Source organism: Gopherus evgoodei, chromosome 2 (genome assembly GCF_007399415.2).
Source record: "Gopherus evgoodei ecotype Sinaloan lineage chromosome 2, rGopEvg1_v1.p, whole genome shotgun sequence".
NCBI lineage: Eukaryota > Metazoa > Chordata > Testudines > Testudinidae > Gopherus > Gopherus evgoodei.
Window position 1 is genome coordinate 66,202,728 of NC_044323.1, and position 24,222 is coordinate 66,226,949.

Below are 24,222 nucleotides of genomic sequence, written 5' to 3' on the forward strand. Positions count from 1 at the left end.
TTGAAATCTTTCAACAATTTTTGTGAAAAAAAACATGAGGGAGACAGAAATAACCTAGTGCTTAGGGCACTAACCTGAGTTGTGGGAAACCCTGGTTCAAGTCCGTACTCTCCATGACCCAGATGAGTGCCCTAACCACCAGTCTATAGAGTTAGTCTCTCTCTTTCTATCTCTGCTATTAGGCATGCATCTGACGAAGTGAGTATTCACCCCTGAAAGCTCATGCTCCAATACTTCTGTTAGTCTATAAGGTGCCACGGGACTCTTCGCTGCTTTTACAGATGCAGACTAACATGGCTACCCCTCTGATACTCTACTGTTCCATATTGTATAACTAGGTAAATACTCATGGGCGAGAGGTTGTACAGCCCAGTGGTTCTCAACCAGGGGTACATGTACCCTTGAGGGTACTAAGAGGTCTTCCGGGGGTACATCAGCTCATCTAGATATTTGCCTAATTTTACAACAGGTTAGATTAAAAGCAAAGTTAGTACAGACTGACAATGACTTGCTTATACTATTCTATTTACTATACGCTGAATGAAGTATAATTTATATTCCAGTGGATTTTATAATTATATGGTGAAAGTGAGAAATTCCAGTAATAGTGTGGCTGTGACACTTTTGTATTTTTAGGTCTGATTTTGTAAGCAAGTCATTTTTAAAGTGAGGTGAAACTTGGAGTATGCAAGACAAATCAGACTCTTGAAAGGAATACAGTAGTCTGGAAAGGTTGAGAGCCACTGCTATAGCCTGGTGGTTAGGACACTCACCTGGGATGCAGGAAATCCAAGTTCAAGTCTCTGCTCTTAATTAGGCAGAACAGAGACATGAACTTTGGCCTCCAAAATCACTGGTGGGTAATCACCAGACTTGGCTATGGTGATGGTGCTATCATCTCTTTCTCTGGTTTTGACCAGAATTTCCATCCTGGACCACAGAAACCTATGTGGTGAAAGTTTTGTCGAAACGAATGTTCCTGTGAAAAGTTTCGTTTTTGGCAAATGAGTATTTTCTGTTGAAAATTTCTCAACCAGCTCTAGTATTAGCATTCTAAGATTAAATCTGAGGTGAGATTAGTGTCTGACTTCATTTAATTTTTGTTTAAATTAACATGGTTTACAATGGCAGATTGATTAAAGTGGTTAAATTGTCAATAGAAATTCCTACCATTTAAGCGAAGCACTAATGCTTTGCAGTTGCAGTAATGACGTTAATCTTGATTTGCTTTTTGTTGAAGCATAATGAAATCCAAAAAGAAAACAGATCATCTGGCGAGAACGGCAAATAACTTTCGACAGGAGGTTAGTGTTCTGTTCTGCAGAACTGAAATGTTTTTCTTTGTGTTATGAAGAGACTGGATAATCGTATTTGATGGTGATTAGGCTTCTCTCTTTTTTTATGAGATTGTGCCATTTGTCATTTTTCTTTTTTGCATTTATATTCCAAAGATGCTGTTGTAAAAAGGCATGGTTTGGTTTTTGTGGTTTTTTTGGATGGGTGAAACAAAATGATGATAAAGAATGAATGGCTGTCATTCTTTTTTGACATTTTTAATCAGGAATTAGTAGTCTCCTAGTTCAGTTTGAATTGTTCTAGTTAAGGAAATCTTAGTCACTTATTATTTGTATTACCATCATTGATACATAGGCTTTTAAGGAACCATGGGATTTCACCGCCGCTCCCCCCCCCCCCCCCCAGAACATCTTCTAGAGATCTCTGATATGTACAGTAACTCCTCACTTAACGAAACAACATTAACTGGGACGATGTTATTAGGTTGCTGGTCTATTAAAGAACATACTCCTTTAATGTCCTGCACTGTTCCCTTATAACATTTGGCTCCTGCTTCTCTGCCCGCTGTTTCTGCAGGGGAGTGGGGTGGAGGGACGGGGGCTTGCCTTGTTCCACCCACCAGTGCTCCTGCCAGGGAGCAGGTGTGTGGACTTGCCCTGCTAGGAGCACTGGGCGGAGTGGGGCAAGTCCCCTTCCCCTGACCCCACTCTCCAGCTGGAACACCCGGTGGGCGGAGTGGGGCAAGCCGCCGCACCTCAACCCTGTTATGCCCCTCTCAACCAAGTTTCACAATCATCATTGGTGAGTACAGTATTAAGTTGTTTGTTTAAAGTTATTTAAAACTTACTGTATATGTATACAATGTCTTTTGTCTGACAAAAAAAAATTCCCTGGAATTTAACCCTCCCTGTTTACATTAATTCTTATGGGGAAATTGGTTTCGCTTAAGTTACATTTTTCAAGAACATAACTAGGATGTTAAGTGAGGAGTTCCCTACTCTTTGATTTAAGGGGTGAAAGTGCTGCATCTTTAACAGAAATTCTCTTGTTTTTAATGAATTAGTTTAAATAAGTTAACAAAAGAGTTGCAGATATTTTGAATATAAATAACTTGCTTTCTTCATTAATAGTTTCAGTAATGAAGTGATGCTACATCTTTTTTTGAAATTCAGTGCGGCTGGGAAGTGGAGGTGTGTTAAGGGATGGGGATTGGTTAGTTTGAAGAGGGAATGGAGAACTGTGTAGAGCAAGTAAAGAAAGGAGGGTTCAGTGCTGCTACCTCAACTTTCTGGAACATCTGGCAACTTATTTTTTTCCATGCTTAATTTATTCTTAGTTGTTACATGTTGTCACTTTATTTCTGACCAGTTAGAAATTGGTCTGTTCGAATCTCCTGTTTAGCTGGAAATCCTATGTAGTTAGTAATTGGTTTCCCTCTCCCCATTACCTTGCTTGGTTTTTGTAATCCTTTGGAACGGTTAATGGAGGATTTTTCTGTGTTGCAGCAATGTGGATAATTATCACATACTCAAGGATGTAGCACAAATAGCAAGTGCAAGAAAGACTGGCTGAAACTTTGTCCGTCTATAGTGAAATCCAGATGGAAAAAAAATGAATGTCTGGGTCTTTTATTCTGCCAAATCTTGATCTGGGCCAGTTGATTACTCTTACGGATGGTCAGAATCTTCTCTGAAGGTCCTTGATCACCCGGGCCTCCATCACACTTCATTTTCTGCACCAACTTACTATAGAGTAATAGTTAAAATTCCAGTGTTTTGTCAGAAATGTAGGCCAAAGAACAATTGGGAGGTAGGGGCTGGAAAGGGAAGGGGAGAAGGAATGTCAAAAGCGTATGCACATTTCCGGCACTAAGACCATTACATAAGAGAAACATTTAAATAGCCTACCTGACTCTCGTCTCGTTAACCAGTATGACCGCATTTCCTGTTTAATATTGTCTATTAAAGTGGAAAAGTATACTACTCTAACTTCATTTTAAGTTGGCGAGTGTCCTGTTTTACTGGACAGTAGACATGTTCAAATGTTGTTTTATGAAGAAATTCATTTCCAGCCATGTGTTTTAAATTTGAGCAAGACTGGTTAAAGTTTCATTTGTTAAATTATTTGATCTTGTGCAGATGAGAAATAGCATAATCATGTGTTGTAGGAAACATCAGATTGGGAGAGCTAATGTAGTAGATGGCATTCGACATTTTTTAAACGTTTTACAGCTTAGGACATAGACTGGCCTATTTACAAAACCAGTATTTCTGTTTCGCTGAATTTTCAACAACAACTAAAAAAAAGTCAGTGGGGAAAGGAGAATGGACAGGTATCGTGCAAGTTAGCTGTTGTTATAAAACAAGAATTGTACGTTTTGATACACATTGCTGACAGTCTGTTTCTATCCCTGTATATTGAACATTAATATGATTGTTTTATCCTGTAGATCAGGGGTCAGCAACCTTTCAGAAGTGATGTGCTGAGTCTTCATTTATTCACTTTAATTTAAGGTTGTGTGCGCCAGTAATACATTAATGTTTTTAGAAGGTCTCATATAGACTCTAGGACTGGAAAGGACCTTGAGAGGTCATCGAGTCCAGTCCCCTGCCATCATGGGAGGACAAAATACTGTCTAGACCATCCCTAATAGACATTTATCTAACCTACTCTTAAATACCTCCAGAGATGGAGATTCCATAACTTCCCTAGGCAATCTATTCCAGTGTTTAACTACCCTGACAGTTAGAAACTTTTTCCTAATGTCCAACCTAAATCTCCCTTGGAGCAGCTTAAGCCCATTGCTTCTTGTTCTATCGTTGGAGGCTAAGGTGAACAAGTTTTCTCCCTCCTCCTGATGACACCCTTTTAGATACCTGAAAACTGCTATCATGTCCCCTCTCAGTCTTCTCTTTTCCAAACTAAACAAACACAATTCCTTCAGCCTTCCTTCATAGGTCATGTTCTCAAGACCTTTAATCATTCTTGTTGCTCTTCTCTGGACCCTCTCCAATTTTTCCACATCTTTCTTGAAATGCGGTGCCCAGAACTGGACACAATACTCCAGTTGAGGCCTAACCAGCACAGAGTAAAACGGAAGAATGACTTCTCGTGTCTTGTTTACAACACACCTGTTAATGCATCCCAGAATCACGTTTGCTTTCTTTTGCAACAGTATCACACTGTTGACTCATATTAAGCTTGTGGTCCACTATGACCCCTAGATCTCTTTCTGCCATACTCCTTCCTAGACAGTCTCTTCCCATTCTGTATGTGTGAAACTGATTGTTCCTTCCTAAGTGGAGCACTTTGCATTTATCTTTATTGAACTTCATCCTGTTTACCTCAGACCATTTCTCCAATTTGTCCAGATCATTTTGAATTTTGACCCTGTCCTCCAAAGCAGTTGCAATCCCTCCCAGTTTGGTATTGTCCGCAAACTAAATAAGCGTACTTTCTATGCCAACATCTAAATCATTGATGAAGATATTGAACAGAGCCGGTCCCAAAACAGACCCCTGCAGAACCCCACTTGTTATACCTTTCCAGCAGGATTGGGAGCCATTAATAACTACTCTGAGTACAGTTGTCCAGCCAGTTATGCACCCACCTTATAGTAGCCCCATCTAAATTGTATTTTCCTATTTATCTATAAGAATATCATGCGAGACCGTATCAAATGCCTTACTAAAGTCTAGGTATATCACATCCACCGCTTCTCCCTTATCCACAAGGCTCGTTATCCTATCAAAGAATGCTATCAGATTAGTTTGACACGATTTGTTCTTTACAAATCCATGCTGGCTATTCCCTATCACTTTACCACCTTCCAAGTGTTTGCAGATGATTTCTTTAATTACCTGCTCCATTATCTTCCCTGGCACAGAAGTTAAACTAATTGGTCTGTAGTTTCCTGGGTTGTTTTTATTTCCCTTTTTATAGATGGGCACTATATTTGCCCCCTTCCAGTCTTCTGGAATCTCCGTCTCCCATGATTTCCCAAAGATAATAGCTAGAGGCTCAGATACCTCCTCTACTAACTCCTTGAGTATTCTAGGATGCATTTCATCAGGCCCTGGTGACTTGCAGGCATCTAACTTTTCTAAGTGATTTTTTACTTGCTTTTTTTTTTTTTTAATTTTACCTTCTAAACCTACCCTCTTCCTGTAAGCATTCACTATATTAGACATTCCTTCAGACTTCTCTTTCTATAAGTCTATAATATATAAAGAAACTATTGTTGTATGTAAAGTAAATAAGGTTTTTAAAATGTTTAAGAAGCTTAATTTAAAATTAAATTAAAATGCAGAGCCCCCTGGACCGTTGGCTAGGACCTAGGCAGTGTGAGTGGCACTGAAAATCAGCTCGCATGCCGCCTTTGGCACATGTGCCATAAGTTGCCTACACCTGCTGTAGATGGATAATGTGACAAATTTCCTTCTCTACCTTGGTGGGTCCTGCACTTATTGGTGGATTTGCTTGCCTCACAGATTCACCCTGTGGATTGGGAAACAGCCCAGAGACCACCTCGTCTAGTAGAAGCCACAGTCCAGGTCCATTCCTCCTGTATTTGATGAGGAGTTGGGAGTTTTGGGAGGAACCCGGGCCCACCTTCTACTCCAGATTCCAGCCCAGGGCCCTATGGACTGCAGCTGTCTAGAGTGCCTCCTGGTACAGTTGTGCGACAGCTACAACTACCTGGGCTACTTCCCCATGGCCTCCTCCCAACACCTTCTTTATCCTCACCACCGGACCTTCCTCCTGATGTCTGATAACGCTTGTATTTCTCAGTCCTGCAGCAGTATGCCAACTCACTCTTAGCTTCTTGCATGCCTCTTTCTCCCCGTTCCTCTCACACACTTCCTCTCCCCTGGCTCCCTCTGTCCTGACTGGAGTGAGCCCTTTTATAGCATCAGAGGGGCCTTAATTAGTCAGGTGCCTAATTGCCTCACCTGACTCTGAGCAGGTTAATTGGAGTCAGGTGTTCTCATTAGCCTGGAGCAGCCCCTGCTCTGGTCACTCAGGGAACAGAAAACTGCTTATCCAGTGGCCAGTATATCTCCCTTCTACTACTCTGCTGTTCCCAACTGGCCTGGGTCTATACTGCCAAATGCTTCCCTGAATTTCATCTGCTGCCAAATGCTTCCCTGAATTTCATCCTTACAGCCTCATTGAAGTCCAGGTTGTTGCATAAATATAGGGAAGAATTTGGTGTAGTGTGTTTGTGGAGAAAGCATTTATGATGCTGCAACAGGATCAACTTGCATGGACCCTAGCCCATTGAAGTCAAAAGGTGGAAGGTTCAGCCTCTGGCAGCCTCCATTGTAAGATCTGGCCCTTATTTAATATAGTGTTAATTCTTCGTAGCTCTTGTCCTTAGCCTTTTAGCTGTAATATTTAGTAAGTCAGAACTATGGCTTTCAGGTACTCCACTCACAACCAGAGTCTTTGCTTCCTGCCAGCAAGAAAAATATGCTTGTATAAAAGTTTCCCTCCATTCTCAGTGACATAGTGGGCCTTCGGCAAAATGCTGTTATGTCACAAGTGCTCTCATCAAAGCATAGAAGTATATTTTAACTCACTTTAGTGTTCAGCCATTTATCCGATGATAGAGTAGGACCACTTTCTCAAACATTAAATATCTCAGGTTTTTGGTTGTTTTAAGAAATCTTATTTTAGGAGGTATTGTGGCAGCTAAAGCATAAACACATACCCCTAGAATGAGGTTAGTTTCTGCCAGAACCAGGTATAGATGAGTTTGGTACAGTGAGGCAAGATGTATTAAATTAGACATTTACAACTGGATGGCATGTGTTCGTTGAGGAAAAAAATAAACTGAGGTTTAATATAGGAAACATAGCATGAAAACAAAATAGTGATATTGGCCACTGAACAACTTTTTTTAACTGTAGCTTCCCCCTCCCCCAAGCCTCAGAAGTAGGGCTCAAGATTTCCAAAATATTTTATTACTGACCATGCAAATAATGGTTCTTGGCTTCTCTGGTAATTGATTCACCTTATGTCTGTAGATTCCATAATGTAAATGTGTAAATTCATGGCTAAATGCAGGAGGTTAAACTGCATTTTGTACAATAATCAGGCCTATGACATGAGGCAAGGGGAAAGATATGCTACTAATGTAGTGGAGATATGCTACTAATGTAGTGGCCATTGTGGTTAAATTGTGTTTGACTGTCTTAAATGGAAACAAGTAAATATGTTAATCTAGAAATGAAAAGTAATTTTTCATTTAGAGCGACTGAAAAAACAGATTTAATTAAATGAAATGACAAGTTTTAGGTTTGTTTTTTCTACAGTAATCTTAAATATCCAATTATTTATGTAGAATAAATATTCACTCCAAACTTCTCCCAGTGATATTAGTCAGTTACTGGTCTCCTTTAAAAGGTTGCCTTTGTCAACATTTTTTACATGAAGATTTTCTACCCACTTGTTTTGATGACCTTTTTGCTCTCCAAAACCAAAAATAAACTAGACTTTGTTTTGGTCAAAACATTATGTAGCTGGGCCAATATTTTCAAAAGTGACTAGTGATTCTGGGTGCCTGTCTTGCCATAGTAAAAGGGCCTGTTTTCCAGTGTGCTCAGTACCCGCTTTATGCAAATAATGCCCCTTTAAGGTACCTTGAATTGGACACCCAAAATTCCTAGTCACTTTTCCCTGAGTCTGGTACTTACCATAGGTCTGTGGATAAATCAGATTTTACACTTTTTGGTAAACTGGAAGGATCACTTGTACATTAGAAGTGAACTATTTTCAGACAGTTTCTCTGTTGCAAACTTCAATGTGTAACTGGCAGAAATAACTAAGTGTAAAACTATGAAGTAGTAAAAAAACCCTAAAAGTTAAACTTTATTGTGAGGGGAGGAAAGATTATGGGTAAGGAATTGGGAACAAGCAATATATTAAGAGCACATTGTATTTGTTAAATCCACTAGACCAGGGTTTCTCAGAACAAATTATTTGGTGGTCTCAGAGTGCAGACACCAACTCTTGCTGATGGCCGCTCTGACAATTTTTCATAAAACAATTAACTTTAGGAAAAACCAATAAATATGCACATATACACGTCCAAAGCATTGTAATTTGTTTATTGGTAGCTAGTAAGTCTGCTGTGAAAAGTGATATTAACATACAAGTATCACTTTTCACAGCATACTTACTCAGCCCTAGCAAGTTTGTGGACAAATTAGGTCCTGGATTGTGTGTATGTGGGAGGGAGGCAGCAGGGCTGTAGAGCCCAAAGCCATGCAGCCAGAACCAGGGGCATGCTGCCATGGTGCCGAAGCCCAGGGATGGAGACTGAAGCCCTGGGGCCAGAGCCTGCCTCCCTACCACCCTAGGACTGAAGTCCAAAGCCTGAGTCTCACTGCCCCTGGGAAGTTAAAGAACTCACCAGCTGCTCCTCCAGTGTTGTGCCCCAGGTGTCTCCAGTGGAGGGCAGGGCCCAACCCGTGCTGGCGGACCCAGAAACCAACACCAAGGTGGTGTATCCAGGAGCACCAGGGAGGGGGAGAGGCCACTGCTTCCCTCCCCCACTCCAATCACAGCCCAGGAGGCTGTGGCTGCAAGAAAAGTCAAGAAAAAGTGGCCACAGTGGCTGTGTTTGAGAGTGAGGGGAGAATGCTTATTCTGTGAACAGCCTCATGATTCCTATTGGGAGATTTCACCTTCAGAGATACCATTCTGAACAGATCTTAGTTATATTTCTGTTAGAAAAACATTTTTACATAATGAGGTAACCCAGCAGTTTCCAAACAATAGGTCATGATCCCAGGTGGGGAAAATATCACTTTACAAAATGGCTTCCTTCACACAGCATGACTTTGCATGTAGCTTTTGTGCAAGGACATGCTGTGTGGAGGATGCCATTTTATGGCACAGATTGGCATCTCTGATGTGTGTGACCTCACACTGCGTCTTCCATGCTGTCTGGAGTCATGGGAAGCAATACCTCTGAAAATGGGGTCATACAGTGTGTAATGGTCAGGCCTCATTGGAGGCATCACCTAGTGATTAGGGGTTGGGCCCTTCTTAATGCAGACAGGGATGGTAGGGGAGCCCAGACTCTCCCACTCCACCAGGCTCTAGCCCAGGACTTGTAAGGGTTCAACATTCAGGAACACCTTAAGGCTCTCCTCCCTGGGACCCCTTTTACCATCCACTTTGTTGTCCAAGTTTTGTTCTCTGTTGTGAAATGGTAATAGAAAAAGGTACTAACAGTACCTTCATTGTGTCTGGGTCCAGCAGATAAGCTCATCCTCTCTAAAAGTTGGCTTCCGCAGCACCCCTCCTCAGGAGCTGGTAGGGCAGCCTTTTCCCTGCCTGGTAAAACCTTCTTCTGACCTGTTTGGCTTCCTTTTAAACTCCTGCTCAGTCTGGCTCATGCTCTGCAGGTGCGGCTGGGTGGGGTCATCAGAGCACAGAATTGCTCTTTAACCCCTTCAGTTCTAGTGTAAGGTTTCCCATCACACAGAGAAAAAGTTTGGGAACCACTAGTAGTAGCCCCAAATCACCTAACATCCAATTTAGCAAGCACAGTAATAGTCCCATGAAAACTGATAGAATCAGTACCTTGCTGAGTCAGGGCCATTGTGACTGTTTATAGTAATTCCATTTTAGAGATTTTTGGATATCTGAAAAGAGTCTTTATTTTGAAAATTACTTTACAAATTCCACTATCATTCAGTTCACACTGTTTGCTTGGTTTGCATGTTATACATTATAGATATTCAGTAAAAATAGCCAGATGGGGATAATGTTGCATGTTTGTTTCTAGAGATACCTTTTTTTTTTTTTAAAGTAATCTAGACTGTATATAGTTCAATTTAATCTGGATGAAAATAATTTAAATTTAAACACAGGTTTAGATTAACCCTGATTAAAATATCCAAAAAATCTTGGCGTTGGTGTATACATTTAATGAGGGGTGGTTTTCTCTGTGATTCTATTATAATTTTTTATTATTTTCCCACTGTGGTGGATACATGGTAATGTTTTTAAATTATGAAATGCTGTAATTAATGATGCATAACTTCCATGGACGGTCTCAAGCACATTTGCTGAAAATGACACTACTGTACTATAATGATTCATTCTCCTTTCTCTAGGTTATTTCTCCAGCAAAAGTGTGTGGCATCACCAATGAATCTGAAACAGTTAAAAGACTTCGCTTGGCTGTCACAAATAAGGATTTTACTTTTAAAGCAGGACAGTGGTAAGACTTCTCTCAGATTTTTGTGGGGTGAAATTGCTTACAGAAATCAGGATGATGAAATGTTAAAAGGAAGATACTGGGTTAATTCTTCTCCATTATATTTATATAACATACTATTTTAGTAATAAATGCTGTATAAAACAGCTGATAAATTCAACCTCGTAATTGTAAGTTATGCTTTATTAAATACATCCATATTCATACAAATAGAAAAAAAAATAATATTTGACAGTTTTCATTTTGCTTCCTTCAGTGATGACTTGTGGTTTATATCCATTAACTTATTGCTATATTAATATCTTTACACACTACTTGTATTCTATTACTCTGATAGCTAGCTGCACAGTGGAGCAGAGACTGAGTGCTGCAAATTTGAAAGTTAATTTTAATTTGGTTGTACAGTTTTACCATTAAATAACCCCCAAACGTGATGTTGACATTTGTCCCCCTAAAATTAGATCTGCTGGGTTAGTTTGGGTAGGTGTATACTTGAAAACAAACCCAATTCACTGCTTAGCCCATTATGTGGATTAACTGTTATGACACTTCCCAGGGATACCCAGAGCATTAAGATTCTTTGCTTCTATCTATCTTTAGCATGAAGAATCCTTGTCTGTGCCTTTTAGGAGTCAGCTCCCCAATTCCACTGGTCATGAGCAATGCAAGTATTCCCCTCTAAGCCTTGCAAGTCCCATAGTTACTCTATAGGTAACTATAGAGTAACTATGGTTACTCTATAGGTAGCCATTGGCACACCCCAATCCTCTAGCCCTCTAATCATCTCACTGGAGTGCCCAGCCCCTCTTTTGCTGGATGCTTGCAGTGTTTGCGGATTTGCTTCTTCCAAAGAAACAGTACACCCCAGTTTACCAATTCCACCTCCTCTGCTGAACATGGAGCTCTTAGATATATTTATGGTGAAATCAGGAATAAGTTTCTTTAACAAAGCAAGGAGATTCAAAGTAATAACAAATAGAAGTATTGGAAACAAAAATGATTACATATAAAATAAAACCATAACATGCTAGACTCTAAACATAATTAACAAGATATTCTCGTGTCTAAATAAGTTTTGCTCACCCAAAAATCCTTGCAGCGATTTATAGCTAGGCTGGCTGTGATTCTCCTTTTATGAGACAAGCATGCTGTCAGCTTGCCTTCTCGGTGAAGGACTTAGGGGTGTCCTTGCATCCCAATGTATAACAGACCAATCCTTTGTATTTATTCATAAACCAGAGCACCCGCTCACCTAGGTGTTTGTTTCCTACTGGGAATTCCCTCTCTCCTAGATTTTGCAATCTCTTAGCCTGTGACTCAGTAGGCAAATAGGCATCCATTGTGAGGTGTACAATACACAGATGACCAGACAAGGACATAGGTGTATGTTATCTCCTGCCTGAATGGAACATTTCTGAGTTGTCACCTGCCTTAATTCAAGACCTCAAGAACATAATTTTTGGTATAGATATATAACTCCTTAAATATTATCTTTGTGTACATTTCACAGTGAGTATGATGACCAGTAGGCTACTGACTCTCAGTAGAGACCTCACATGCCACCCTTCAGTGAACTATTATGCATACATCTGACAGTTGGCACCTATGCACCCTCTGTGCCCTCTGACAGTTTGCACCAAGCAGTCCCTGGGTCACAATTGCTATTTAAACAATGTTACAGTTTTAGGAGTGTTAGAATTTTTCAGCAAACAGCTCTCAGTGGTCCTTTAAAAAAAAAAAAAAAAAAAAAAAAAAAAAAATTTAAAGCTTCGTGTTGGCTTAATCCAGCTGGAAACTGTTTTTGCTGGAATCAAAGTTTAACTGCTAGGGTGTTAACAGCATATGTTACCAGTGTAGTCTTAATATCCAGACTCTTAAATTTAGAACCAGAAAACAAGATGTTAATTGCAGTAATTTTTGTTTGTGGAGCATTTTGTTGCAGTTTTTGCACGTGTGGAGTGACGCATATTAAATTCTTGCTTGCCAATTCTTTGAAAAACACATTTACCCATCAAAAATGTTTTAGCAATTATCACTCTGAAAAATGAAAGGTTTAATTATAATTACTCTTTTCATATTCTTTTTCCTTGAAAGTATTCTGAGGCTGTTTTTTGGCATGGTAACTTCTCTGTACTGGAAGCTATAAACTGTGGTCGTGTTTTCTAAGGAATAGTGCCAAGAATCAACAATTTCCTGAATAGAAAAGCCTAACATGTCAGTGAGATGCCAGAGCTAAAGTTTGTCTTCACAGTATTAACACAGAAAATGGAGCTTACATAATCTTGGTTTACATAAGCAAAAGAAGTTGATTTGTTGTCTATTGAGTTACAAATAATAATTAAAATGAACAAGAAGAGATTTGTTGCTGTAATAAGGAATTTTGAATGTGATAGATTGTCCATGCATGTGTTTGTTTCTAAGTATCATGAAGGGCTGAAGGACAAAGGACCAGTAACTTTAAGCTCATCTTAATACTTCTAACTTCTTATTCCAACAACTGTTGGATATTTATCTCTTTTCTGAATCTTTGGTTTTAAAAACTTTAACAGACAAAGGAGGATATGTGACTGAGACATACCTATAAGTTTACAAATTCTCTTTCCTCTTTTTAAAGGCAGCATCTTCCCTTATCTTGGCTTCCCCTTGTTGGATATATATATTTTTCTAGAATTACTCCACTTAAACCGTCACCAGTAGTGTATTACTTTGGAAGTCCTCCCACGTCATCTCACGCCCTGTTAAAGTAATGCAAGCCTTCAGAAGCAAAAGTCAGTTCAAGATATTATATTACAGCCCATTAAAACTTCTGCTGTCCGTAGTGAGCTAAGTTTAAAAAATTATGTACTTTTTAAAAAAGGTACACACTTTCGTAAAATCTTTACTTAAAATTCATGCTTTTTAATAATTTTTGTTTGAATTTGGTGTGATCTCAAACAGGGTTTTAAGAAACTAGTAATTTCCCCTGTCCATAACCAGAATACTTACTTTGGCATGACAGTGGACAGTGATTTGTGGTTTTAAGTGCCCTCCATTCTAGTCTGAGCATTCTAGTTTATTCTTTTCCTGTAGAGGGCGGTACAGAGCTTTAGTATCCTCAGTTGAGGTGTTCTTTGGTACAGTAAATATTGCAGCACAGAATTGGATCACCTTTACTCAACTTCCCAGTCTAATTACTTAGAACCTGTTCACCAAAGGTGCTGAGTACCCACAGCTCCATTTGAAGGCAATGGGAGCAGCAGGCACTGAGGACATCTGAAAGTCAGGCCCTTTATTTCTCTAGATTAGACAGTCTCCTCAGGCCTCCTGTCCTGTAAAACAATGTTTCTTAGCCTTTTCAGGTTGGCAACCCAAAAATGTCATGACCTCCTTACATTTACTATAAAAGAGTAAAAAATGTGTTAATGATAAGCCTATGTAACTTGTGTGTGTTTTTGAGAGATTGATGGAGAATACTTCTCTCTGAAGGGTAAGGGTGTGCTGGGAGTGGAGGAGAAAGACTGTCTGTGCTTTAGATAATAACATTTCCAGTGCCTTGCCCCCTAGCCTTACCCAGCTGCCATTCATAATCTTAGGGATCATAACCCATCAGTTGAAAACACTGCTCAAAAACATCCATGCAATAGAAGCTAAACCACACTCCTCCTACCATCCTCATTTAACTAGCTAACTTAATGACTCATTGTGCATTATCTGGGGCTATTAAAGAAGCTGACACATAATTTTGATCAGAACTGAATATTTACTTTACAGCATTTTGTGCAGGGTGTCATCTCAGGCCTTAATTGACTAACCAGTCATTCTCCCATATTTAGCCGTCTTTACCACAGTGCTCAGTTCACAAAGAGAGCAGCCCAACTGACCTTAACATAAAATTTATTAAAAAGTCAGAATTTTGATATTTGCAGCAGAGTAGTGAGAATATTCTTGACTGCTTAAATATTAAGGCCGCTCTCTTTAGGAGTTTGAAAAGCACCAATAGAAGATTCCGAGTTAAAACCTGATTTTCAGAGATGATGGAACATTGCAACTCCCACTTACCTTGATTGATGCCCATCACTTCTGAAAATTACCCCTAGCTTTCTGAAGTTATTTAAACTGAACTATGAGGTATCTGTCTCTTTCTTTTGTGAGTGCAACTGGATGAAAATGGAAGAATTTTAATGTTGTTGAGCATTGAATTTGACTTTTAGCTGCTCTGAAAGTAACATGACCATATTTTGCAATATGATGTGAAGCACATTTACTAAGACTCCAAATATTTTTAGTAGGCTTCTTATATTTTTTGATATATTGTTGTTCTGTAGCTTTACTAGCATTATTTGGGAATGATCCACGTGCAAGTGATCCGATGGCAAAGGCTTATCTTGTAATTTGCCAGCCACTGATATACCTAGCCTTTTACAACATGTTATTTTCTGAACCTTAAGTTCTTAGGTGTGTGTTCTAAATTTAGTTTAGACCAACACACATTATAAAAATGCTTCTTGTACATTATCAAAATGTTGTATGTCACTAGAGGGTGCTGCAGTTTAGCATGTAAAGCAGTATCACTTCTTTTAATGGCGTTCATTTTTTGTCATAGAAAAATAAATAGGCATGTAAAGAATTTTTTAACAGTCATATTTCTTACTCTCAGAAGAGTGCATGTATATGTAATTAAAATCTGTTTTCCAATCCCTTTCCCAGTAAGGTACAATAGTTTGAAAATCAAAGGGAGTATCTGTGATGCTGAAAACGGTGGGAACTGAGTCCTCTGGCTGGACCATATTGACTTTTTAAATACGTAGCTAGACTTAAGTAAATGACTAATAATGTAAGATAGTAGTACCCCTTTTTTATACATTGCACTTAAGCCTCAAGAACAACCTAGAAATGTGCCAGTATAATACAGATGTATTTTACTTTTTGGCAATCTGGAAAGAAAAAGAAATAATCCTGCCCGTTTACAGTCGTAAGTGAAAAGAATTCTGATTTGATAGCATTACTCAGGCTGTGTGTTCGAATGCCAAACGCTTCTTATTGTTAAGCTAGTAATAAAAAGTGGTTACTCAACTTTGTAAAAAAGTTTTGTTCAGTTATTTTGTTATCAAAATATACAAATACAAAAACTGCTAGTGTACCCTCTCTGTTGGGTTCTGAACCTTATAGAAATCAAAATGCACATGGTTTGAGTAGCTGAGATCAAGCCAGCCATTTTGAGTTGGAGGAACGTTGGTGAACGTTCTCTTGCCTTGTTTTTAAAGTTTCTTTTATTTAACTATTTCTTAGGGTAGATTTCTTTATTCCTGAAGTTGCCATAGTTGGTGGGTTCTCAATATGCTCCAGCCCTGGTCTACTGGAACAAGATGGAGTATTGGAACTGGCAGTAAAACATACTGTACATCCTCCTGCTCACTGGATTCACACTCAGGTAAATGATATCTGCAGATGATTACACACTGTACAAGTTATTTTTCACCTAGAATTTGATTCTGTCCAATTGAAGTCAGTAACAAAACTCTCATTGACTTCAGTGAGTAGGATATGGGCCCTTATTAATACACAATTTCTAAACATCTCATTTAATTGACCTTAACATTTATCTTAAATAAAATAATCTGCTTTGTAAGAAGCCGTGAAATAACATAATAGGCATGTGGTAACCTGAGTCTAAAGTTGTGATCTTCTAACTTGTTGGTGCCTCTCTTCTGAGTCTTAGATACAGCTCTGTTATATTACTTAGCCATATCTAACATCCTGTGTTTGTGGAACTTTCCAGCAATCATGTCTAACTGAAAGGTCATAGTTAGTAAGTTTAAATGTTTATACAGTTACATATGGTTGACAGACAAAAATCATGTTATAAAAGGGACCCTTATGTCAGTAAAACATAATCAGTAAACCAACACAATACTTCAGAGATGACAACATCCCAATACTCTGGATTACACTTTGAGACAAATTAAGGTCTTTTTTTTGGTCATGCTAAGAGTAGTCTGATTCTTTCCCCCCCCTCCTGTTTTGTGATGGGTACTACTTGAGGACTTGGAGCATTTTTATCATACATTCTCCTATTTACCACAGTTTAATTGTGGTCACAAGATTTCCTTCCACGCTGTCTGTTCAGATATCATCCTTCCTACTTACTATCCTATGCCTATCGTCCATAGTTCTCTAAGTGTGGCTGCAAGGTCTAGGCTAACAGATTCTTCCAAGGTTACAGCCATTGCTGCTCTGTTTATTGACCAAAAGAGTCACAGTAAAAATCAAACAGTGAGAATCCCCAGGTTGATCCTAACCCAGCAGTCACCATGTGACCTTGCACTACACTTCTGCTGCTGTTAAATCAGGTTAGTTTCATGCATCACTGGACTTTAAATGAAATGACTTGTTTTGAAAAGCTGTGTAGAAAATGTAGGACCAATGTCATTGTCTACACCCTTAATGAGAGTACACAGGGACATTTCCTATTTCTTTGGTGTTGCTCAGTAATCCTACTGAAAGCCTAACTAATCTTCCATCTCTGCAGCATCTCTGAAGCTGTTATCTGTCCTTAACACCACTGTTGAATTTTCTAGGTGAATTCACAGGAAAATACTCGGTTCACCTGTAAACTAGTTCAAAAGCTTGATGCTGCAGAAGAATCCTCAGAATATGAACTGTGTTTTCCATTAAGCAAGTGGTTTATTTCTGTAATGAGGAAAGGAGAAGGAAAAAATGTAATAACCTCATTGAATCCTTTGACACTTATTTGGTAGGGAAGCTATGAGACTTAACTGATTAAATTTAATTTGTAATGCATATTGAGATTCCAGATTCTAAAGGATGCTTTAGAAATGCTATATATTATTTGTCATATTTACTTATTGCACCTGATTTTTCAAATTGATTTTTTCATAATTAACCTTTAATACCTTATTTATAATAGTATATTTCATCCTCCGTGTTTCCAATACACTTTATAATCTTAACAACTTCAAGACGACACATTTCTCTGGATAAAGTTGCAGCGTAGTTTTTTTGCTGTTGAATCCATCTTTTTCTCTCAGGCTATGCCATTGCAATGCAATGCTTGCAATTTTAGTAGAATATGCTAGTTCTGTGCTACAGAGTGATGCTTCCCCACCGAATCACCCCAGAATTAATAGTCTTCACTAACACGGTGACTCTTAATAATAAGCTTCTTCTCTAATATGTTTTCCATTAGTATGGCTGCATAGGTGTGTCTTTCTCAGCTGTCAGTCAGGTTATTGCATTGGTCCCTGAACTGCACAGGGGGCTGCTGGTGTAAAAAACAGTTGCCTAACTCAGAGCCCCATCCCCCTCCCCACCCTGAGGCCTGACTGTGCTCATTCTACAAGAGGCCAAGATGGTGAGGGATACAAAGTGGACAGGGGCGGGCACTTTTGTCTCTTCCTGTTTTATTTTCTGGGAGAAAGTCTGTCTACCCCTATTCCAGGTACTTCTTGACATCTTCTGAGGCCTGGAAGAAAGAAGGTGCCTCTGTGAGGCATGGAAAAACGGAAAGAGCTTGCCAGTGTGCTGGGAAAAGGAGGAGGAACTGGGCTCAAAAACAAGGCATACAGATTGCCTAATACCACTTGACTGGAACTCACTCATTTGTCCATATTACACAATGCAATTAGCAAGGAAAGAAACCTTTTCGGTTTTAGGGTGATGATGGTAGTTAGTTTATGGGCCTCCTGCTTCCTTACAATCCCAGTTGTGTGTAACACTCTGCTTCAAATGATCTTCTTTCCTCATCTTGGTACAGGTAGTCTTTTGGGGCTTGGACCTTTACTAAATATATGCCTGTCACTGATGGAAATCCACTCTTCCTGGTAGACCTGGTTGAGACAATGTCACTTAACTCTAAGCCCAAGATTTGCCTTTTTGATTTTGCTGTACGTACTGTTTTGTAAAGCACTCAAGACAGTAATTTCTCGGTCTGCTGGAGCCTGACAAGTGTCTAGCTTAATCTTCAGGTTCACTTCATAAATGGTTTGTAGTAGTAGCATCCCACCAAAATGACAAATAAGGGTCAGTCTTCTAGCTCCTGTCTCAACGTTTTCTTTTTTGTTTTTTCTCACCTTAACATGAAGTGATTTGGCCTCGTTGCTTCAATTGCTATGTCCTGATAATAGAAGAGACGTTCTGGAGGCAGCACTTCTTGTCTGTGACTGATGAATTGCTGTTCCTAGTGGATTTTTTTCCCCTCTGTTCTTGTATATTTACCCCTCCTCCTTTTTCTGTTTGTCCCTCTTTCTTATTTGTTCTTCCCCATCTATGTGGTCTAGAGTGAGAACATAAGATTCTGATCAGGAGTTCTGTCTTCTAGTCCTGGTTCTGCTACTAACTTGTGACCTCGGAAAACTTGCTTAATTTCTCTATCTCAATTTCCCCCTTCATGCAAGGGTGTCAGTCTGGAATTGAAAAAGCTTCCTCATATTCCAAGAGGACATTACCCCAGTGTGATATACTCAGGGCACTTTCACTTTTCCATGTATTCGACTTTCTTTGCAGAGTTGCTCTCAGAAACTACCTCTATTTGTATATGACTGAAATTTTGATTTTGAGGGGGAAAGGGTAACATTTTTACCCTGTGGTTTTTGTAGTTGTTTAATAAAGAAGATAGAAATATCAGTGTAAGAGACATTTCTTTTAGGGGGTTCTCTCCTTTTTTGGAGTGGCAGTGGGGAAGACAGCCCTTTTTAGGTCCACACAAGTGCAGCATTACTTCCTCCCATGGCCTGGCTCCTTTCCCCTTAGCAGAGCCTTTCTGAGAATAAGGGTCCTGGACTTAATGGGAATCTCAGACTTTAACCTTAGGTCTTCACTACAACACACATTTTCATTGTGTAAAAATCCTAACATGAATCACTCCTTACTGTGAAATATCCTGCATCAGCCTTCATCGGGGAATGTCATCAGTCCTTTATCAGGGCCGTGCCTTGACCTGAGGGCAAAAAATAGGCCCATTCAGGGCACTCAACCAATTGACTTCAGATAACTGGGTTAATTTTGAGTGTGTGTTTTTTAAAATATTTGAGCTTTCCTTCATGGGTAAAATATGTAAAAACTAACAATGACAATCTTATTCTGAAGCCCAGCTTATCTTATGACTCAGTGATGTATGAGGACTTGTATTTTGTCCTTTGCTTTTAGTAAAACTTAAAATATTATCTTTTTTTTCTGCCCCTAGTGCTCTCTTGACTCAGAAGTGGCTCTGCGAGTGGGAGGCAATTTCTTCTTTGATCCTCAACCTGCTGATTCCCCTGTAAACCTTGTGCTGATAGCAGGGGGAGTAGGAATCAACCCATTGTTTTCCATACTGCTACATGTAGCAGATTTTCATAGAAATCAAGAGAGTGAAAAAAATGGGTATAAAATGGGAACAGTGAAGCTGTACTATAGTGCAAAAAACACAAGTGAACTCTTATTTAAGGTAAGTAGAAGGAAAGTAGCTTTCTTGAATTGTTCTTTTCAGAAGGCTTATTGTTCAGTTGGTTTGTATCAATGTAGTGAGGAGAAGTGCTGCTTGGAGACCAGGCCCCTCTTGTTCCAATTGCTCTACAAACACAGAACAAAAAGCCTGTCCCTGCCTCAAGAAGCTTATATACCATTTTTCCTGCTCCCATTGACTTCTGTGGTGCAGAATCAGTGTAAATTTTGTGCCTTTCCCCTTTATTGCTGTTTTATTGAACTTAAATACCTCTGATTTGCTTTCTGTTTGGGAACATCTGACCTTATGATCCGGTTTAGTGGTTGCCAAAGAGACAATTGAAAGTTAGTCACAGGTTGTCAAGTTGATCTGTAAAATCAGTTCTAATGGAAAATTCTTGCTAAAATTACACACAGGCCCATACATGTTCATGCACCTTCAAGGTGCCCACAAAATGCAAAGATTACATACTCAGGAAGCAGCATCAGTACATGCAGGGGAACTTCTAAACTAATATAGTCTTGTGGCATTAACCACAGTTGCAGTTAAAGCACAAACATTTCCAAAATAAGCCTTCCAAATTTCTAGTCAAAAAGCTATGATTGTTGTACAGATCTAGACAGATTACCTCCTCAAAGACAGTTAGCCAATTTTTCAAAAGTTGCATCTTATTTTTGATGCCTCTGAGTACTCTTCTTAAGATACTGATTTTTCATTCTTTTCAAGAGCACTCCTTGACTTTAGTTGGAGGTGTGGGTTCTGATCATCATCCCTGATAATCAGACCTTTAGTATTTAAAGCTGAGTATATGAAACTCGTGACCACTCTTGAAAACAAATTGTATAGTTATACGGATGGAATTTCAGAGAAGCTAGGATTCAACTTTTTTCAGATTGTTATTCACATTCCTGGCTTGTACAATAAGAATTTATCAAACTGATCAAAATTGTTGCTTCAAAACATTTTTGCTCCATGTAAACTGTAACTGAATGTTGAAGTATTACACCCTGTTGAGTGTGTCTGTGCACATTGAATGGCTGAACATATTTATTGGTATTGTTTCAAAAGATTTGGTGATTGTAGTGCTAATGACTGTTGTTGGATTGATAGCCCTGCAGATTGACGTCCTTTTCCCACAGAACAGCAACGTGTTATGCAACGTTATTTTTCAGCATGCAGAAGAGGTACAGATATCCTGTGTGAAGTGGCACTGCAAGTTTGCCAACAGTATCCCACTAATGTGTATCAGAATCCTGGTCCAGAGATTAAAGGGTTATTTGGTCTCCTTTGGCTCCTTTACATCTGGGTGTAAAAATTGTATGGCGGGCCATGAATGCTTACAGATTTGGGGGTGGAGTGCAGGAGGGGGTGAGGGCACCAGCTGGGGGGGTGGGCTCTGGGGTGGGGCCAGAAATGAGGAGTTCAGGGTGTGGGATGGGGCTGTGGGCTTGGGCAGGGGGTTGGGGTGAGAAGGGATGCAGGCTTTGGGGTGGGGCTGGGAATGAGGGGTTGAGGGTGCAGGAGGGTGCTCTAGGCTGGTTTGGAGGATGGAAGGGGGATCAGGGTTGGGGTAGAAGGTTGGGGCCACCAGGGTGGGGGGGCCTCAGGGGTGCAGGCAGGCTCCGGGCAACACTTATCTCAAGCAGCTCCCGGAAGCAGCATCATGTCCCCCCTCCAGCTCCTACGCGGATGCACAACCAGGTGGCTCTGCCTGCTGCACTGTCCGCAGGCGCCACCCCCCCACGCACACAGCTCCCAGAAGCAGCGGCATGCCCTCCTACAGCTCCTACATGGAGGCGCAGCATCGGCCAGGTGGCTCTGTGCACTGCCCCGTCCACAGGTGCCATCCCTGAAGCTCCCATTGGCCACGGTTCCTGGCCAATGGGAGCTGTGGGGGGTGACGTTTGGGGCAGGGGCAACATGCGGAGAGACCCCTGGCTACCCCTACATGTAGGAGCTGGAGGGGGGATATGCCACTGCTTCTGGAAGCCAAGTAGCAAGCACCTGACCCTGCTCCCTGGCCGGAGTGCCGGAGCAGGGCAAGCCCCTGACACCACTCCCCAGCAGGGTCTTGGAACTGGAGTAAATTATACATAGGCCACTAAACAGCTGTCATATCGTCATGACTTGTTCATTACAGAACTGGGCTGGATTTAGTGACCTAATGGTGAAAAGTTCTCATTAACAATCTGCTCATTGCTATTGATACATTAAAAATAATACTATTTCAACCAGTGGAAAGAAAATTTTTCATAGAAGTATAGTGTATTTTTATCTCTATGCTCTGCCTTAGTGATGTACCCTGTATTTTTTTTACAGTACCATTGTTGACCTGCTATGTCAGACATGCCAACCCTCCCTTATTTTCAGTATTCTCTTGATTTTTCAAAAAAGTAATTACAAAATTACTATTCCAGGCTTAAATCTATCATTTTTGCAAGTGCACACATATATGTATAATAAAAAACATATGCCTGTGTCACTAACAACCACTCAGGTCCTACGAATATAGCAAATAACATTGTGGCTACTGTAAGGATCAGTAGGAGGCAAGCCGTGATGGTTTAGAATGGGTGGGGGCCCTGCTGAATTAACTGACCAAACCACAGGCTGCGTGTTTTGCTCTAGCTGCCCCATGTATACCGTGCTGGACTATGGCCTTGGCTACACTGGCGCTTTACAGCGCTGCAACTTTCTTGCTCAAGGATGTGAAAAAACACACCCCTGAGCGCAGCAAGTTACAGCGCTGCAAAGCGCCATTGTAAACAGTGTCCCAGCGCTGGGAGTGTGGTTCCCAGCGCTGCAAGCTAATCCCCACGGGGAGGTGGAGTACCTGCAGCGCTGGGAGAGCTCTCTCCCAGCGCGGACGCCGCGACCACACTTGCACTTCAAAGTGCTGCCGCGGGAGCGCTCCCGCAGCAGCACTTTGGAGTTTTGAGTGTAGCCAAGCCCTATGTTAATGTGCTGTAGGTACCAAGAGCACGCCAGGGGGGTCTGCATGGGGCAGTTAGAGCACAACACGTAACCTGTGCTGTGGCCCTACAGATAATCACTGGAGCTTGTCTTCTATTAAACCCTTACCAGGAAGTCTGCAAGGGAGGAGAAGCCAGAGGGGTGGGAGGAGGCAATGACAGTAGAGAAGGAACATTACAGAGAAGAGGGCAGGATCATCCTGGGAAGGAGGTCCAGGGCAAGGACTGACCAAGATAATTGAGGGCCCTAAGTGCCTGGGCAGCTTTCCGCTTCCCTATGCCTGCCTTTGACCATAGACATGGAGGGGATGGTGGAGGTCCTGGTTTCTTTTAGGTGGAGGGGAAGGGAAGGGAGATGGAGAGAGAGGTCCAAGCAACTTGCCTAATTTTTTTTCCATAAACATCTCAAAGTCTCAGAGCAAAGTTGGCATCTCTACTATGTTTTGATTATGTCTGGATGAAATAAGCTGAATTTTATAACTTTTTTTAAAATGTAACTTTTTTTATTTGGTTACATAATTTTCACACCCTGAAACACCAAGAGACTGAGAATTTCTTGCATAATTTGAAAACACAAAAAGTCACTTTTTTGCATGAAATTTTATGTGAATTTCAAATAACTGGATTTGGTCAAATTTATACTGAAGAGTTTTGACAAAATTAAGAAGTAGAGATAGTAGCACAGGGCTGAGAATAATGCTTCCTTATATCAGAGGGGGGTGCTAAGGATAAAAAACATTAGCAATTATGAGGTGCTCAGAATTTGCTAATGCTAGGTGTGTAAGTACCTATATAGATTTGCTTCAAACAACATTTAATTGCTTCTGTTTTCCTAACTCAAAAATGTGAAAACACAAATTAAATGAGGGGAAAAAACTGTTAGTTCTGAATTTTTGCCAGCCCTAGTTTTGATCAACTATCATGTTGCTGGTACATCTCATAATACTATGTTGGTTGTTTAGTATAATATAGTCCTTGTGATAATACTTTGCCATCATCTCAGTGTTTATGGGACAGTCTAAGGATTGAGTAGTATAGCACTTGGATGTACGGTCACTGATAACACTGTTAGTGTCAAATCAGCACAGCTTCCATAAGGGAAAATTGTCTCTCTCTAATGACTTAGGTTATTTGAAGAAATCAGTGGCTTTTGGTCATAAGTGATTGAAGAAAATAAACACTAGGTAAAGGGCAAAGATCTATGTGGATATTAAAAATGGCTGATCAGTATGATCTGCTCCTCTGAATCTAGATAAGTAAATGGGTTGAATGCCTGAGGCCGAGGTCACTACTGAGTT

At 40.2% G+C, this 24,222-nt stretch overlaps 1 protein-coding gene across 11 annotated transcripts in view; it reads left to right on the forward strand.

Moving 5' to 3' along the window:
* The window catches only part of OXNAD1 (oxidoreductase NAD binding domain containing 1), a 35,722-nt gene that overhangs the window by 5,514 nt on the left and 5,986 nt on the right, over nucleotides 1-24,222 (forward strand). For 10 of the 11 annotated variants that reach the window (XM_030550893.1, XM_030550892.1, XM_030550896.1 and 7 more), the window contains 4 exons: nucleotides 1,241-1,304; nucleotides 10,428-10,534; nucleotides 15,800-15,941; nucleotides 19,713-19,955. In XM_030550893.1, coding sequence (XP_030406753.1) covers nucleotides 1,241-1,304; nucleotides 10,428-10,534; nucleotides 15,800-15,941; nucleotides 19,713-19,955 — 556 coding nt within the window. The remainder of the gene's footprint in view (nucleotides 1-1,240; nucleotides 1,305-10,427; nucleotides 10,535-15,799; nucleotides 15,942-19,712; nucleotides 19,956-24,222) is intronic. The other variant, XM_030550897.1, reaches the window with a different exon arrangement.